The sequence below is a fragment of the Panthera pardus genome, unplaced genomic scaffold, assembly GCF_024362965.1.
Source record: "Panthera pardus isolate Hobbes unplaced genomic scaffold, ASM2436296v1 HiC_scaffold_6, whole genome shotgun sequence".
Lineage (NCBI taxonomy): Eukaryota > Metazoa > Chordata > Mammalia > Carnivora > Felidae > Panthera > Panthera pardus.
Genome location: NW_026526991.1, coordinates 103,908,344 through 103,927,229, shown reverse-complemented (window position 1 = coordinate 103,927,229; position 18,886 = coordinate 103,908,344). Strand labels below are relative to the sequence as shown.

Sequence of the window (18,886 nt, the reverse complement as noted above, 5' to 3'; positions counted from 1 at the left end):
GTGACCCTGAGGTTGCCGGTGGCGGGGGGGCAGGCAAGAGCACATGAGCTCTGGGGGGAAGACTAGCTGCCCAGCCTCACAAGCAACTGGCCTGACCTGCCAGGGTGTACTCGCACTCCCCAGGCTGTGAAATGACTCCGGTGTGTAAGTCTGCTGCTCAGGGGGAGGGAAAGTGGGGTGGGGAGGCAGGAGGAGGAATGTGGGCAGGGCCAAGTTTAGAATTACAAGTGCAAGTGCCGCAGAGGAGTTGGAACCACACTTTAAATAGCCAGCACCTTCCCCTTCCCCCTTAGATAATTCTTCTCCCCCTGACTGGACCTCTGGCAGCAGCTGCACTAAGGTTCGTAATATGTTCTCTCTCTCTCTCTCTCTCTCTCTCTCTCTCTCTCTCCCTCCCTCCTTCTCTCATTTTTCTGTTTCTGGGTCACAGACTATAAGATGGGATCATAGGACTTACAACCAAAGGATTTTTTGATCCTCCTAGAATATATGTTCCTGACATTCATGTGTGTACATGCAAAGCCTAGATGCTATATTCTTGGCTTTCTGAAACTGCAGTGGCTGTTGACTTAAGGGACAATGCGATTTAGAGAAAGAGAGCCCTAGATTGAGCAGAAAGGAAAGCTTTTTTCTCTGTGAAATGAGACAATGAGCAACTCTTTGACAAGATTGAAAGAAACTACAAATTTGAGTGCCTGTTATTCTGCTAAGTCCTTTACTTTATATGCATAACCTCATCTAATCCTCCCCACTTTTACAGATGAGTGAACGAAGCCTCAGAGTAATTAATTAACTTCTCTGAAGTTGGGCAGCGAGTGGTACAGCACAGACCTAAGATTTGTACCCGGCTTGTCTGACTCTACAACTCATGACCTTTTTGCTGCACCACACAACCTCTGAGAAACAGTACCCTAATGAGGCAAGGGACCCAGGATAGGGCTACTGTTTCTTCTAGGGTCTGAGAAGATGAAGGAGTGGAGGGAGATGGCATGCCATCATCGGAAGACACCCATCGGATGGTAAAGGGAGGCTGAGAAGCGGCACAAGACGTTAGACAACCTTCTCAAAAGGACTGAGGAAGCTTGCTTCTTGGGACCAGCTGCTTGGATTTCTCCTTCTCAGTGCACACTCTTTGGAGCCTATTCTCTGATTTATCAAATAAGCAAAGATCCCTACTGTTCCTTGACTTTCTCTCTAACTTTTTGAATCCTGAAGGTAGCCCCCGCTGGGGAAACTGAACCATAGGAGAGTCTGGCCAGATGGGGCTCCCAATGAGAAAGTTCTGTTAACATGAATTTTTCTTTTTTTTTTTCTTTTTTTTTTTTTTTAAATTTTTTTTTTAATGTTTATTTATTTTTGAGACAGAGAGAGACAGAGCATGAACGGGGGAGGGTCACAGAGAGAAGGAGACACAGAATCTGAAACAGGCTCCAGGCTCTGAGCTGTCAGCACAGAGCCCGACGCGGGGCTCGAACCCACGAACCGTGAGATCATGACCTGAGCCGAAGTCGGACGCTTAACCGACTGAGCCACCCAGGCGCCCCAACATGAATTTTTCTTGAGGGGCACAAAAATGTCCATCTGCTTACTTCTCTGGAAAAGGGGCCACTGTGAAAAATCAGGGAAAGTCATTAGAAGATGCTTATTTAGACATGCTGAGAGACGCCTGGGTGGCTCAGCTAGTTGAGCATCTGACTTGATTTCACCTCAGGTCATGATCCCAGGGTCATGGGATCGAGCCCCATGTAAGGCTCTGCACTGATCGTGGAGCCTGCTTGCGATTCTCATTCTCTCTCTCTCTCTCCCTCCCTCTGCCCCTCTTCCCTGCTCATGCTTTCTCTGTCTCTCTAAAATAATTAAAAAAAAAAAAAAGACATGCTGATAAACCTGGGCAGCCAATTAAATCGAGAGATTTAATTGAAAGAGCAGGGACAGAGTGGGTTCAAGTCCCACTTGTACAAAATTTACTCGCTATATGACCACAGATATGTCATTTAACCTCTCTGAGCTGCACCTTCCTTATTTACAAAGCAGAACTAATACTGCTTACGTTTCAGGGTGGTTGTGTGGATTAAGTGAAATAAGTATATGTAAAGTGCTTTATAGTAGTTACTCTTTACGTGTGAGCCATAGCAGATCTTATCTTCAATCTCAGTAAGAGTCTAGAATAGGGCAGGGGAGCGTTTGGAACTGTGGCCCTTTATTCATTTCATGTTGTCTTCTCTACTGAAATAGATTCCCACATGTTTCATCACCAACAAAGAAAAAGAGCCCGTAGTTCATCTTTCTCTTATGTTGACTTCAGAGAGAGGTAGAAAGATAGCTGGGAAGGTCAGTCCATCTTAATTCAGAATTCCAGGGCCCACTCAGCTTCTCCCATTCCTTTGGAAGGATTTCTTTTCTTTTTTTTTTTTTTGAAAGAGAGCGAGAGTGCACTTGAGGCAGGGGCAGAGACAGAGAGAGAGAGAATCCCAAGCAGGCTCCTTGCTGACAATAAAGAGCCTGACTCAGGGCTCAAACTCACAAACTGTGCGATCATGACCTGAGCTGAAATTAAGAGTTGGACACTTAACTGAGCCGCCAGGAGCCCCTGGAAAGAGTTTTTAAAAACTTGCTTTTATTTTAATGTTACAAAATAAATCATGTTCTTTGATGAAAACAGAAAATAGAAATAAGGAAAATATTCCTATAATCCAACCACTGAGCGAGAAACATTTTGGTGGATATCCTAGTCTTTTGATGCATACACTTTATAAAATGTTTTCCAAACATGATCATATCATATGTGCTATTTTATAATTTTTCACTCCACATATCGTGAACACTTTCATTTCATTACACTTTCTTCTGCAACACAATTTTTCATGATTATATATTAGTCTGTTGTATGTATGGGCCATAATTTCTTAACCTGTGTGTGTTTTCTAATTTTTTGCTGCTGTAAACAATGAACATCCTCAGTGCCAAATCTTTATCCACAGTCACAATTATTTCCCTGGAGTAAATTCCTGCATGGGAGATTGGTGGGTTTGAGGATCTTTTCCGCTGTCCCCATACAGAATACAGACACTGGAGCACGTGCTAACACAGACAAAGCTGGTTGTAGGATGGCGTGGAGAACTTAGCCCAGGGGCCATGTGAACTCTTCCATGTCCACAAGCCCCAACCCAAGAGGCCCTCCCTAGTGGAAAGAATATCTATACTTCAGCATCAATGCTTTCTTCCTGAACAGTAAAGGAATATACATTCTTAGCAGGTGTTACCCAGGCTTTACCAATACGAGATGCTAAGGAGGACGTGGGTCTATAGGCAAGGGGGTAGAAATTTACTTTCTCCTCGTGCACTTATTCCCTCAGGAGTTTGCTGGTGAAGGAAGGGGAAGGATTTCCTCCCAAGGTTCCCAGCAGTAATAGAACACTCTGCTTGTTTTTCAGGTGGGATGGATAGCAGGATCTCAAGCACAGCCAGCAATGGGGAGACAAAACCAGTGTACCCTGTCATGGAAAAGACGAAGGAAGATGGTACCCTGGAACGGGGGCACTGGAACAACAAGATGGAGTTTGTGCTGTCAGTAGCCGGGGAGATCATTGGCCTAGGCAACGTCTGGAGGTTTCCCTATCTCTGCTACAAAAATGGGGGAGGTGAGAGCTACTGTGCCACCCCACCCGTCCCTGGAAGGAGGATGTCTCCATCTCCTGTAATTATTGCCCCTCTGGGGACTCCCATGGGTGCATAGAATGCTGGAGTTGGACAGCCCCTTACAAGTCAGTAAGGACACTGCAGGAGACTGAGACCTAGAGAGATTATGTAACTCTCCCAGGGGTCTTTCTAGAATGCTATGGCATCATAGACATATGAACATAGGTTTGGAACCAGATGTATCAGAATTTGGATTCTGGCTCTGCTACTTACTCTCTGTGTAGTCTTGGGCAAGTTATTGAGGCCCTCAGAGCCTCAGCTGCTGTTCCTGTAAATTCAGATAGTAGTACCTGCCTTTAAGTTGCTGTAAGGATGAGAGGTAATGTGTGTAAAGTGCTTAATAAATGGCAGCTATGTTGAAGATGATGTTGATACTGAACTGTCCTGTGGTCTTGAGACTCCTTAGTCTTTGTGTTTTCCCTTTCTCTGCTGGCATTGTGACATTCTCTAAGCCAGTCATTACCCAACCCTTACCAGTGTCATAACCTTTGATACTAGTGGCTCTGCCTTCAGAATTTCCCACTGAAAATTTGTGTGTATGCAGTATTAACTCTAACTCTTTCCTAGGGCTTTTTTGGCTTCTCATTCCTCCTATCCCTTCCAGCCTCCTAGAATAACTTTGCTACCCCACAGCAGTGGTGGTAATTTTCCAACCAGTAACTCACTTTCAGGGAATCCCAGACCTCTGTGGGACGCCCTGGAGGGATTTCTCAGGTACTGAAGTGTTCTGGCTGAGCAGTGGGTTACGAACATCTCCTTGTTGATGGGTAAAGCTTATAGGTGTTGGGGCTCCCAGATCTGGTTTGGAAGTGAGGTTGCAGCCTGGGCTGCGGGAGGGGGAAGTGCAGAGGTAGGTAACGCGGGGGAAATGCTGAGGGCAGTGGTTATTCTGGGGCCATGAGGATTGGAGGGTACCCTAATGTGACACCCAGCCTCGTGCAGGGGAGTCGGAGCCTCCAAATGCATTGAGCTCAGTCTCCCGGTGGTTTCGGACAGTGGAGGTGGGAGGGCCGTGGTTTCGGACAGTGGAAGTGGGAGGGCCGGAGAGGAGGGTACAGAGGTCCTCTGAGCCCATGGAACCTATTCTCAGGATTGTGGCAATTGGAGGATTGGCCGTGGAGTTGGAAGTTAATTTGTATGTTTCCAGAGGGGTGGGTATGGCCTGATTCGTCCTTTCTCCCCAGGGATTTCTGGCCAGCAACCTGAAATCACAGGACTTTGTTCCGTGTGCCCTGTGAGGGAAGGAAGGAGGTCTTTCCACTTTGAACCTAGTCCTGGACACTCCACACGCTTCCCTTCAGAGAACTGGGTGGAGGGACGAGGCTGGTCCAGGGAGGAGGAGGAATCTGGGGGCTAAAGCTGGCCACTGGGACTCTATATCTGGAGCCTAGTAACCAGCTTAGCTCCTCACATGGCAGGAAGATTAGGAGGTGAGCGGCTTTCCCCAAGCCTCTCTGGAATTGGGTAAAGGTTGGCCTGGGAATTAGCAGGAGTGGCACGAAGAGGTGGGAGGGAGTGATATCCAGGTCTGGCGCAAAACCGCTGGGCTGAGAAAGGTGAAGCGAAGGGAACCGTAATAGGAGCAGTGGGGGGTGTGGGCTCACCCTGTTGAGGGAGCTTGTCTGGCAGTGTTTGGATCTGAGCTCTGCCTTTGGACTCTGTGGTGAGTCTGTGTAGGCCTGGGAGTGTGTGACATTGTCTCCAGGGGAAATGCAGGCCCAAGAGGAGAAAAGAATCGGGGGGCCCTTGGTTCTTGCTATGGGCTTGTGAGGGAAGAGGGTGGGTATGATGGCTGTGGCTGCTTCCTTCCTGTAGAGAGCCTGCCTTCCAGCATGCTGATTCCGATTGAGAGTGGAGACATTTTCAGGGGTCCCGGATCCAGTCAAACTCTCGGTTTAATCCCTAACACTGCCACCTACAATCTCTTCCCTTGATCAAGTGCAGGGTCTTAGGACTCCTCTTTTCCTTGATGGACGACAGCAGCTGGAGGGAAGTGTTCTGAGGGGCTTTGGAGCTAGAGACTGATGCCCAGGTTTGCTCTGAAGGGCATGAGTCACCCAGGGCCACCGGGGGAATTAATGGAAAGCCTCTTTTGCCAAGGTAAGGGGGACTAACCGAGGAGATGTGTGCTCATGAGAGGGACCTAGATATGCCTGGGTTTTGGGGTTCCCAGCAGCTTAACCTTTCTGTCACTACTCAGCCCCCTTCATCTCCCAGCAAAACAAAGCTCCCACAGAGAATGGGTCCCCACACTTCCTCTTCTCACCCCCTTGTCTGTCAAGGAACAAACTGATGCCTCTTTCTGACCCTTTGCTACCAGTATGGGGAAGGAAGGTGAGGAGAATGGAGACCACTTACATTGATTTGACCCTTTTCCTCCTGCTTTAGTGATTTTATTTAAACCCATGGTCCTCCAACTGGGACCTGGACTCCCAGGGGATGAGAGGAATGTTCTGAGCAAGTTCTGGAGAAGGATGCTGGGGTCCTCTGGGGTGTGTCATGCTCAGGTAATGGACCCTATCGGCCTGCTTCTGGGCTTCTGGGCCCTTTCTTCAACTTCCTAGCTTTAAACAGCCACTTTTGTGCTTGGGGCAGGAGGGGAAGATAAGCTTGGCCTTTTATTATTATCAATATTTGTCTAGTGGTGAGGTCAGAGATTAAAAAAGTCCCTAAAATATAATTTTAGTTTTCCAAACTTAAGAAATACAAATGATGTCTTCTTGGGTTCCTTCTAGCCTTAACATTTGGTAGATCCAATTTGAAGTGAGTTCCAGAGCAGAGAAAGGGCTGAAGCAAGAAGATGATAGAAAAGCAGGTAAACTAGTTAAACACTAGAGTTGAAAACCAGAGAAACTGAGACAGTGATTTAAAGAAGCCCATCTAAAATCAGAAGAAACTGGTAGGCTTGTCAGAGAGATGGATGAGCGAGATGCCTGCCTCAATCATCTCCTAGCTGAGCACAATCCCTGCTGTCCGGGACCTGTGGCCAATCCACCCCCAGATATCATTTTGGAGTCTCCAGTCTCAGCCAGTTGCCCCAGCACACAGCCCACCAAGCCCCGACCCTGCCTGAGTCATTCAACAGCAGTTACAGGGTACAAACCATCTGCCTAGAATTATTCTAAGCTGTTGGGCTACATCTACAAACAGAACAGAACAATTCCCTGTCTTTGTGGGGCTTACATTCTTGAAGAGGGAGCCAGACAATAAACAATAAATGTAGTAAATAAGAAAATTATATAGCATATCGGAAGTTAATGGGTGCTGTGGAAAATGACCAAGTAGAGCTGGGAAAAGAGGATCAGGAGTGTGTGTGTGTGGAGGGGGCACATCGAGAACATTTGAGCAAGGTTTGCCAGGAGTGAGAGGGCTGGTCATGTGGATATCGAGGGTAAAAGTGCTCCAAGCAGAGGACACAAAAGATTTAATAGTAGTAAAGCAAGAGGCTGACTGGCTAATTTGAGGAGTTGCAAGGAGGGGAGTAAATAGAAGCTGAGGTCAGAGAAGTAAATAGGACGAGGGTGGCAGATCATGTAGGTCCTTGTCAGCTATTGTAAGACTTTGGCTTTTGCTCTAGTGACATGGGGAGACAGGGCAGGGTTTTGAGCAGGAGCGGCATGATCTTACATTTTAAAATAATCTCTTTGGCTGCCGTTGAGAACTGATTGTACACGAGTCGGGGCAGAAGCAGACCAGTTACGAGGCTAAATATTTCGGAGTCATCCTTGAGTCCTTCCCTCCCGCTCCCAGACTGTTAGATCTACCTAATTACCCAGATTCTGGGGGCTTCAGAGCTTGAGTCTTCAGCTGGAACCTCTCCAGCTCCCTGGACTCTGGCTGTCAACAGACTTGAGGAACCCAGAGTGCCTGGGACTGGAGACCCCACATGATGTATGCAGAATCTGACACCTCTTGTCACTTCCACTGCTGCTGCCTGGGCTTAGCGGTCCAAGGATTGCAGACTGAGCACTGCGAAGGAAGGAGTTGCCATTTACTGTGATGTGGAAGGCCATAAGAGGAGCAGGTTTTAAGAAGAAAATAAGGAGTTGACTTTGGGGAACACTGAGTGGAGATATCTGTTAGATATCAAGTGGAGATGTCGACTAGGCAGTAAAACATATGAGTCTGGAGTCTGTGAGAGAGATGTGGATGGGAGATGTAAATTTGAGAGTGATTAGAATTTTGATGGTGATAAAAGAGAGCAAGGACTGGGGGGAAGGGGAAGGACCATTAGGAGACAGAGAAGGAGAAACCAGTGAAGAAAGATGATACCAGGATGATGAAGTGTTTTGGGAGGCAAGCATCAAATGCCACAGATAGGTTAAGAAAGATATGGAGTGAGAATGAAGTGTTGGCTTTGGTGGAATGGATGCCTTTGGTGACCTTGTAGGAGCAGTCCCAGTGGTATGGCAGGGCAAAGACCGCTTGCAGTGGGTTCAAGATAATGGGGAAAGAAAATGATTAGAAACAGGAAATATGGGTGATTTGGGCAAAACTTGGGAGTGGGCAAAGTACATTTCTGCTGTCTGTGTTCTCCCTCCTGGGGAGGGATAAGCCAATATGAGTGCCGCGTAGTAGTGACAGTGTGCCCGTATGTCTGGCGGTGGTGGGGATGGGTCTCCTGACTGGCGAAGTGTCCAAAGAACTATTTCTCAAGCTCTCCAGCCTCAGTTCCCCGGAGGGAAAAGCAAACATGACCTTCCACCAGGGCCTATCCCTTAAAGTTCTAGCCATGCAGATGAAAAGTCTCTGGATAACTCAAAAGGCATGATGTTGGGGAAAGGTGGTAGGAGAGGGTTTTGGCAAGAGAATTCAACTCTACCACAAGGGAATTTAAGTTACTTGCCTGCCAATCTCAGCCCAGACAAAAAGACCATCTGCCAAACATTTTATGCTTAATTCCTTTTCTTTTTAAAGATTTTATTTTTAAGTAATCTCTACATTCAACATGAGGCTCAAACTCACAACCCCAAGATCAAGGGTCTCATAAGCCAGGCGTCCTTATACTTAATTTCATTTTTTTAAAGTAGGCTCCACACCGGCTGTGGAACCCAACACGGGGCTGAACTCACAACCCTGAGATCAAGACCTGAGCTGAGAGCAAGAGTCAGACACTTAATCTACTGAGCCACCTAGGCACCCTCACCCCCCACACTTAATTTCTAAGTCCAGGTTGCTGAAAACCAGGGGCAGAGGTCACTTGTGCTAAGAATCGTGGGTTTTTGCTAGTCATAGAACAGCAGCTGGAGATCAGTTACCTTGTGCGAGGACAGGTGCTTCCTTCTTCCTTGTACCCTGCCTCCCCCCAAGCCCTCTCTGCTTCTGATCTTCAGTCCCCAGACACCCAGATCCTGGTGGCTTCAGAACATGGGCCTTCTGCTAGGATCTCTCTAGCTCCCTAGACCTGGCTGCCAGCAGACTGAGTTTCTCAACACCTGGGATGCCTGGAGACTGCATGTGAGGCTACAGCAGAATGTCCCGCAACTGGATCTCTAGGAATGGGGATCTTAGAGGAGCAGGCTGTGGGGGAAGGGCAGCTCTAGACCACAGGGAGATGAAGGCAAAGAGGATTAAATGGTACCTGGCCTCAGGGAGAACTGTTCACCTTGCTGTTTCTTGTCAGTACGTAAGAACAGAGAGAAGAGAAGAACACTTTTTTCCTCCATGTAACAGTAATAGCTATTTTAGTAGTGTGTGATGATTTGTTACCATTTTCAGTTAATTACTCACCCCCCCAGGAGTGGTCAGATTAGTGGTGACTGCAGCACATAACTGTTCATGTATGCTCACTGCTGTGTTGCTCATGTGGAATCTCATCTGTTTATGTTTTAAAATATTAGCTGGAATGTTACAGATGACACCACAGAGTGTGCTGCTTTTGTGAAGGGTGGCCTACAGAATGATTCCCCTCTAGGTTGGGCATGTGGCCTCTCCATCTCATGGGGGAACAGGCCAGGACCTTTTAGAATTTGGAGAAGGAGACTAACCCACAGGAATAGGGAGCAGGTAACTGAACTCCATCCTCCACCTCTAGGACTAGCTCCATCTTTTAATGGTGGTGACTGGGGCTGTGGGGAAAGAGGCAGAGTGCCCCCATAGGACTCCCCAGTCTGCACCTGGCTCCCTCTGGGTCCCATCCCTCTCCTACCCCTTCCCTTTGTAGGACTAGTGGCTCTGCTTATTGAGTGTGAACCTTGCCCCTTGTGGCCAGCTGCCCACATGCTCAAAGAGGCAGAGGAGGAGAGGCATAGAGCTGACCATGGAACCTACTGCAGTTAAACATTGGCTTGGTTTATTGGGAAAGAGCAGGTAGCATAAAGATAGGGAGGTGGGGCTTGAGCTGGGCAAAAATTCTCTTTCTCTCGGTCTTTCTGTCTCTCCCTCTTCTCTCTCTTTTTTCTGCCATGCTTCCAACTCTGAGCAGTAACTGTCCATATCAGCTACTAAGTTCTGTCTTCCCTTATTTTCCTTTCCTACTCAACAAGTCTTGGGTTGACTTATGGACTTATTAGGCTGAGGTGTTTATGATCTTTATTTCTTTGCCCTTCTGGTAATCAGGTGCCTTCCTCGGTGCCTGACTTATGGATGTGTAGACTACAGGCCAGAGATTTGAAAGGTGAAGGACTGGAGAGCTCTATTCCCCATTAACTTTCATTTTAAACCGTTTCATTTCCCCTATCCCCAGGTCTTTGGCAACCACCATTCTACCCTTTAATTCCACAGATTTGGCTTTTTAATTTTTATTTTAAGTTTGTTTGTTGTTTTAGTAATCTCTACACCCAACGTGGGGGTCGAACTCACAACTCCAAGATCAAGAGTCACATGCTCTTCTGACTGAGCCAGCCAGGCACTCCAAATTTGGCTTTTTTAGATTCCATATATGAGAACAATCAGTATTTGTTATTCTCTCTCTGAAAATGTAATGTCTTCGAGGTCTATTCACGTAATCTCAAAAGGCAGGATTTCCTTTTCATGTGTTGATATTTAAAGTGCATTTTTTTTAAGCAACATGTAGCTGAACCTTGTTTTTATTTTTTTTTTATTTTATTTTATTTTTTTTAATTTTTTTTTTCAACGTTTTTTTATTTATTTTTGGGACAGAGAGAGACAGAGCATGAACAGGGGAGGGGCAGAGAGAGAGGGAGACACAGAATCGGAAACAGGCTCCAGGCTCCGAGCCATCAGCCCAGAGCCTGACGCGGGGCTCGAACTCACAGACCGCGAGATCGTGACCTGGCTGAAGTCGGACGCTTAACCGACTGCGCCACCCAGGCGCCCCAACCTTGTTTTTATTTTGAAGCCAATCTGACAATCTTTGCCATTTATTTGGGACATTTAGACTATTTACATTTAAAGCAATTATTCATACAGTTAAGTTTAAATAAAATTATCTTGCTTTTTGTTTCCTACTTGTCTTATCAGTTCTTTGTTCCCCTTTTCCTATCCTTCTGCTTTCTTTTGAATTAATTGAATATTTTTTATTATTCCATTGTTGGCTTTCTTCCTTTGATGACTTGTTAGCCATAAGCCTTTGTTATGTTAGTTGAATGATTGTTTTAGGTTTTGTAGCATACACTGGGTTTTTTTTTTTAATGTTTATTTTTGAGGGAGAGAGAATGGGAGTTGGGGAGGGGCAGAGAGAGAGAGAGAGAGAGAGAGAGAGAGAGAGAGAATCTGAAGCAGGCTCTGCGGTGACAGCACAGAACCTGATGCAGGACTTGAATTCATGAACTGAGAGATCATGACCTGAGCTCAAGTCAACCAACTGGGCCACCCAGGTGCCCCTGTAGCATACATCTTCAATTTATCACAATTCACCCTCAAGTAATATTATACCACTTTACATATAAGAACCCTACAATAATACATTTCCATCTCTCTCCTCCTGACTTTTGTGCTCTTGTTGTTACACGTTTTACTTTTTCATCTGTTATAAACTCCACCTTACATTGTGTAACCAGTCAGTTAACTTTTCAAAGAGATTTGGGTGATAAGAAAAAAATTCTTATATGTTTACTTGTGTATGTAACATTTCTAACATTCTTCGTTCCTTTGTGTAGATTCATATATCTCTCTGGCATCATTTCCCTCTGGCTGAAGGTTTTTCTCTAACATCGCTTGTAGTACAGATCTTTTGGTGATGGATTCTTTCAAGTTTTGCTTGTCTTAAGAAGCATTACTTCACTTTCATTTCTGAACAGTATTTTTATTGGGATTTTTATATTTCTATAAAAATTCTTGAGCTTTGCTCAGGACCAGTGAAGTTATTTGATACTTTTGGGTTTTGCTTCTAAGATTTGTTAGGGAGAACCAGAGCTGTGCTCAATCTAGGGCTAATCATTCCCCACTTCTGAGGAAATACCTTCTCTTCCCAATGCCTTGAGAATTCTGGGACTATCCAGTCTGGCTAGTGGGAGCCAGCACTCTTCCCAGCCCTGTGTGAGCACCATTACTCTCAATCTTTCTGAATGGTTCTTTCCCTTAGTTCGGGTCATTTCCTCCTATGTAGATGCTAAGCGGCACTCAGTTGAAAGCTAGAAGGGGACTCTCCGCAGATATTTGGATCTCCTTCTGTGTGCAGTTCTCTCTTCCCTGGTACTCTGTGAACTGCCCTATCTACCTTGCCAACAGATAGAGGTCCACAGTGGAGAAAATGCCAGCATTTCCAGAATCAGTACACTTGTCTCAGCCAATAATTATGAAAAACAGAAGGAAAAAGGATTACTAAAGGGAAATCTGATTTCAGTCTGCTAAAAGTCTCTCTCTACCATTAAAAGCAGTCATTTCCTTGGAAAGAATTATAGTCTGTGGGCTGTGTTAATGCTCCTGGATGTCCATTATTCAATGAGCGCCTTGCTGTGGCCACAAGTTTTGTGTAATTAAAGTAACAATTGATGTTCGATGGGGAGCAAGCCTTGGTAGGTATAGATTGAAACTTTCAGTGATAAAAAGGGCTCATTAGGTAACTTGGTGACTCTTGATTTCTGCTATGGTTCCAGATATCTGGACAGATGTCCCCTGCATTTTGCATGTCCTGCACCCCTGGGGATTCTGACTGGCAACGTGGGGTGGTGATGGGAGGAGATGAATGTGAACTATGAGGAGGGTGGTGCCAGGTAATGGAAAGCCTGTTTCCCACCCCACAGGTGCCTTTTTCATCCCCTACCTCATCTTCCTCTTTACCTGTGGCATTCCTGTCTTCCTCTTGGAGACAGCACTGGGCCAGTACACTAGCCAGGGAGGCATCACAGCCTGGAGGAAGATTTGCCCCATCTTTGAGGGTGAGTAGCCCTGTGCCTGATTCCAGGATATCTGCATACATGGTTATAAACCTTATTTGGAATGACTGGATTTAGTAGCCGTGCTACTAACTTGGGATATATTAGAAATCTGCCAAGTAGGTCATGGAAATCTTGGGTCAAAGATCAGAGTGAAAATTCATCAGAATGGCAGGCAAAATGTCACAGACTTAAAGACTTTGTGTCTTTATGTTAAACCCCCCACTTGTGGATTTAGGGCTGAGCTAATCCCTTGGTCTCTGAGAGAATGGAGAAGAAGGGAAAAAAGGCTTTAGATTAAATAAGTAGAGTGCAAAGCTATCTTAGCTATATAGTTTACACATGCATAACAATGATTTTGTATTTTTCAAAGCATATTTAATTAATTACAAAACAAATAAAGAGAATTTTAAATGGCAAAAAATATCATTAATAATTCTTCTGTCTTGACACAATTGCTATTTAGACTTGAGGGTGTTTTATTTCAATATTTCTCTTTCTATAGGATTTTCTTTAAGTGTCTATTTTGAAATAATATATAGTCACAGAAAGTTGCAAAAATAGTATGGGGAGGTCATATGTACCCTTCACCCAACTTTCCCCAAGATGTTAAGATGTTACTTAACTATTAAAAAATATCAGGACCTGGAAGTTAACATTGGTACTATCCACAGACCTTATTCAGATTTCCCCAATTTTCCAAGCACTCATTTATGTGTGTGTGTGTGTGTGTGTGTGTGTGTGTGCGCGCGCGTGTATAATTCTGTGTTATCTTATCACATACGTAGATTTGTGTGACCATCACTACAATCAATATACATACTCTTCCATTATCACAAAGATCTCTGTCATGCTACTCCTATGTAGTTACACCTACCCCTTCCTGCCCCATCCTTAGCCCCTGGCAACCACTAATTTGTTCTCTATATCTATAATTTTGTCATTTTGGGAATGTTATATAAATAGAATTGTGCAGTCTATAGTCTTTTGAGATTAGCTTTTTTACTCAGCATGATGCCCTTGAGATCTATCCCAGTTCTTGTATAAAGAGTTCGTTTATTCTTTTTTAATGCTGAATAGTATTCCATGGTATGGATGTACCACAGTTCAGTTAACCATCACCCACTGAAGAACATTTGTGTTGTTTCCAGTTTGGGGGGTTTATTTCATTCTTTCTGTCTCTCTGAATAGAGCTAACATATCTGTTAATCTGGAACATACACGGTTTATGTTTCCACTTTTCAGTTTTTCCATCCTCTACCCAACAATTATTTTATTTTATTTTATTTTATTTTATTTTATTTTATTTTATTATTTTAGAGAGAGAAAGCACATGAGTGAGGGATACAGGGAGAGGTTGAGAGAGAGAGAGAGAGAGAGAGAGAGAGAGAGAGAGAGAGAGAATGACAAGCAGGCTCCACGCTCAGCATGAAGCCTGATGCAGGGCTTGATATCACAACCCTGGAATCATGACTTGTGCTGAAACCAAGAATCAGACACTCAATCAACTGAGCCACCCAGATGCCCCAACACAATAATAATTTAATGATTGCATAAACTTCAGTTGAGTGGGTATATCATAATTAACAGTTCTCTGTTTGGGGCTTTTTACTTATTTTCAATTACTTACAACATTTTTATATTCTGCTATCATGTGTATTTGTTTAGATAGCTTTCTGCCTCTTTTGGGGGAATTATTTCTTTGGGATAAATTTCCAGGATGAGGATTGCTGGATCAAATGGACAATCAAGTTGATGTCCCTTGGTCTAGCTTATTAAATTGTTCTATGGAAATGTTATATTGACTTGCCATGTCATTAGATATGAGTAAGCATCTTTCCCCCTTATCTTTAATGACTCCAAGGTATTTGTGGTTCCCAAACTTGTCTGCAAGTTGGAATCGCCTGGGATCTTCAAAACATCTTGAGACCTGTATCCCATCTCCAGAGATCATGATTTAATTGGTCTGGAGTCTGGTCTAGACTTTGAAATTTTAAAAATATTCTCAGGTATTTCTAATATGTGGACAAATTTGGAAATCACTGAGTTACATCATTTGTAACAAATTTCATTACATCTGGCTATACAGAAAGGTACCTCATCATTGTTTCCTTTTGCATACCTGCAATTATTAGGAAAGATCTATTTGTATTTCTTCTTATGTGAATTGTCTATTCCTGCTCTTTTTTTTTTCCCCAAGTAGGCTCTACACTCAATTTGGGGCTTGAACTCATGACCCTGAGATCAAGAGTCTCATGGTCTATGAGCTGAGCTCAGCCAGATGCCCCTGTTTCTGCTCTTAACATGTGTTTTTATATTTCAGAAATATATCAGCCTAATTCCAGGGAACATTAACTATTGAAAATCAGGGAATTTTCAGAACCGGCAAAGAAGAAAATTCACAGGAATCCAGGGCACAGCAATGGAAGGCAGAGAGAAAAGTCCCTCCTCACCTGCTGGGGAGATTGAGGAGAGAGTCAATGAGCCTGCACCCAGCAATGTTTTAGGGCCCTGACAGTGGAGTACAAACCCCCTCCTAAACTGGGAGGGGTGGCTTATGAGAAATCTGTCCACTGTCCTTAGCCCAATTCTGCAGTTTTCCCCTCCAGGCATCGGCTATGCCTCCCAGATGATTGTCATCCTCCTCAACATCTACTACATCATTGTCCTGGCCTGGGCCCTCTTCTACCTCTTTAGCAGCTTCACCATCGACCTTCCCTGGGGAAGTTGCCACCATGAGTGGAACACAGGTAAGGTCATCTCTAGAGAGTCCATTTCTAAACAGCATATTAACCAAGACTGAGATTATCCTTATGTCCTGAGTATCCCCAACCCTAACTTGGCACATACTAGAAGTCTGCCAAGTAGGTCATGGAAATCTTGGATCAAAAGTCAGAGTGAGAATTCACCAGCATCACAGGAAAAATGTCACAGACTTAAAAAAAAAAATTGTGTGTCAACTATACTCAAATTAAAAAAATAATAATGGGGGCACCTGGGTGGCTCAGTCGGTTAAGCGTCCGACTTCGGCTCAGGTCATGATCTCGCGGTTCACGAGTTCGAGCCCCGCGTCAGGCTCTGTGCTGATGCCTCGGAGCCTGGAGCCTGCTTCGGATTCTGTGTCTCCCTCTCTCTCTGCCCCTCCCCTGCTCATGCTCTGTCTCTGTCTCTAAAAAATAAATAAATGTTAAAAAAAATTTTTTAAAAATAATGCATTCAACTCATGTATTATGAAAGCATGTGTTATGCAAATAGAATTGATTCCTTTCTATGTAGTTTAGCCATTTACTTATTTCAATTTGAAGTATGATTACTTAGGTGTATATATGTATTGTTTGTCCATTAGTTTTCTTTTTCATGGCTTCTTTCTGATACTATCCTAGGTCTTTCTAACTCACAGTTCATCTGGACTTAACCAGAGAATAAACTGTTTTGTATGTCTTCATTACAATTTGTAGTAACAATTAATTTCTCCCGTGCTTATAAGATTGCATGTGACTCTCTCGTAAGACAACAAGAACCACCTATGGCCATAGAACTGCTGAGTCTATTTGACTGAAAGTAACAACAATTAAAAATCCCTAGTGCCGTCCAAGAGAACTTATCAGTGATAATGACAGTGTTCTCTGTACTATCCAGCGTGGTGGGTGCTAGCTACGTGCAGTTATTGAGGACTTGAAATGTGCCTAGTGTGTGTGAGGAACCAAATTTTAAAACTTGTATTTAATTTTAATGAACTTAAACACGAACATCCACATGTAGCTGGAAAATACCCTATTGGACAGCACAGATGGAGAGCTGTCCTACAACTACACTACAACTCTCAGTGCTGATACGTCACCAAGGCCCTATATGTGCCATGATTAATTTTTTGTTGTTATTCAGGTAAGGTAGTCAGTTCCGAACTGGAGTCTGAGTCTTTCTTGCCAGGGAGGCACATTTTGCAATGTTTAGCAAGGCCCCTCTTGTCCTCAAACTTTTGATCCCTTCCTAGGCATTCTTTTGCTGATCTCTGCCACCTTCATTCCACCATTTTGCAAGTGAAGAGTCAAATCTTGGAGCTTCCTCCCCTGATGCCCCAAGATTCAATAGGTTTCCTTTCTTCTTGGTCTTTAAAGTTAATTTATTTTTGAGAGAGAGAGACAGCAAGCGAGAAAGGGGCAGAGCAAGGAGGGGCTTGAATGAATCCAAGCAGGCTCTATGCTGTGAGTGCAGACCCAGACACCAGGCTCGAACTCATGAACCATGAGATCATGACCTGAGTGGAAATCAAGAGTTGGCTGCCCAACCGACTGAGCCACGCAGGCACCCCGTGTTCTTAAATACATGTAGTATTACCTGCACTGAGCCCTGACTCTACTGTGGCACTTGCCTTACTTTTGGGCTGTTGGTCTGGTTTTCCCACAGGTCAGCAAGATCTTGAGGACAGAAAAGGTATCTTTATCTCTGTATCCTTTGTGACTAGCACAGTGCTGCCTACCTCATAAGCACTTGATAAAATATTCGTCAGATCACTCCAATTTTATTTTATTTTTTAAAGTTTATTTACTTATTTTGAGAGAGAGAGAGAGAGAGAGAGAGAGAGAGAGGCAGAGAGAGAAGGAGAGAATCCCAAGCAGGCTCCAAATTGTCAGTGCAGAGCCTGATGTGGGGCTCAAACTCACAAATGGCAAGATCATGACCTGAGCTGAAATCAAGAGCTGGACCCTTAACCGAATGAACCACCCAGGTGGCCGGATGAGTCCAATTTTAAAAACCTGTTTTATTCTAATATTTTCTTTATCAAATTATATTTTTTCTTTCTTTCTTTCTTCCCTCCTCCCTTCTTTCCTTCAACCCTCATTCATTCATTCATATATTCTAATGACGCTGAAATCATCCTTGACAACCAGCTTGTCAGACAGTGATTTGATCCAGATTTCAGGGGAGTTCCTTTTGTAAAAATGTTGCAAATTTTTGGTGGCCTAGGGCTTTTGCTTCAGGGCACTTTTAGGCCTATATACCTTTGGGTTGACTGGAGGATCTCTGAGACAATTCTGAGGAAAATTCAATTCCTGAGCCTTTTGCTTGGCATTTTTGACATTTCTCCTAGTGAGTCTGGTTTTACTCAGAGCCTGGCATCTTTCATTTACAGGACATCTTGTCCTGTCAAGATGAAACAATACTTTTCTGGGTGTGCTGAAGCTTCAAGGAGAGAGAAAGGGTTTAGTGAAAAGAATGCTTGATTTACATTCATTCAACAGATATTTAATAGAGCTCCTACTATGTGCCAGGCTCTGTTCTAAGCAGTGGGGTTACGAAAATGCACAAAAACAAAGCTCCCTGCCCTCATGGAATTTTTGTTCTAGTGGCAAGACACATACTATAAACAAAATAAATGATTAATATGTATTATGTTCAAAGAAGTGCTAGGGAGAAAAGTAAAACAGGGAGGAGGGATTGGGAGTTTTAGGGTTGGGAGTTGTCATTTTAAATAGAGTCATCAGGGAAGGTCATACTGAGAGGACATAGGACTAATGATCTGAAGGAGGTGGGGGAATCAGCCACTCAGATTTCAGGGGCAAACACTAGGTAGAAGGACCAACCAGTGCAAAGGCCCTGAGGTGGCCCTGTGCCTATAGCATCCAGGGAACAGCAAGGGGGTCGGTGTAGCTGGAGCATTTGACTGGGGGAGCACTGGGAAAAGAGGACAGAAGTGATGGAGGTAGACTGAAAAAGGCCTTGGAGGTGATTATAGGGGTTATAGCTTTTTTCTCTGTATGGGATGAGAAGCTCATTGGAGAGCTTTAAAGTGAGACATGACATAAAGCCACTTAAATTTTAACAAAATCATTCTGGCTGCTGTGTGGAGATTTGGCTAAGGAGGCAGGAGTAGAAACTGAAGGCCAGTCTAGGAGCCAGGGAAGGAT

At 44.3% G+C, this 18,886-nt stretch overlaps 1 protein-coding gene across 6 annotated transcripts in view; it reads left to right on the top strand.

Moving 5' to 3' along the window:
* Window positions 1-241: 241 nt before the first annotated feature.
* The window catches only part of SLC6A13 (solute carrier family 6 member 13), a 34,427-nt gene continuing 15,782 nt past the window's right edge, over window positions 242-18,886 (top strand). The window contains exons 1-4 of one of the 6 annotated variants that reach the window (XM_019464905.2): window positions 242-340; window positions 3,435-3,641; window positions 12,846-12,980; window positions 15,587-15,727. In XM_019464905.2, coding sequence (XP_019320450.1) covers window positions 3,440-3,641; window positions 12,846-12,980; window positions 15,587-15,727 — 478 coding nt within the window. In that variant the 5' untranslated portion in view covers window positions 242-340; window positions 3,435-3,439. Of the gene's footprint in view, window positions 341-3,434; window positions 3,642-4,910; window positions 5,130-5,187; window positions 5,363-5,638; window positions 5,800-12,845; window positions 12,981-15,586; window positions 15,728-18,886 lie in introns of those variants that run through there. The other 5 variants (XM_053894776.1, XM_019464906.2, XM_053894778.1 and 2 more) reach the window with 5 other exon arrangements.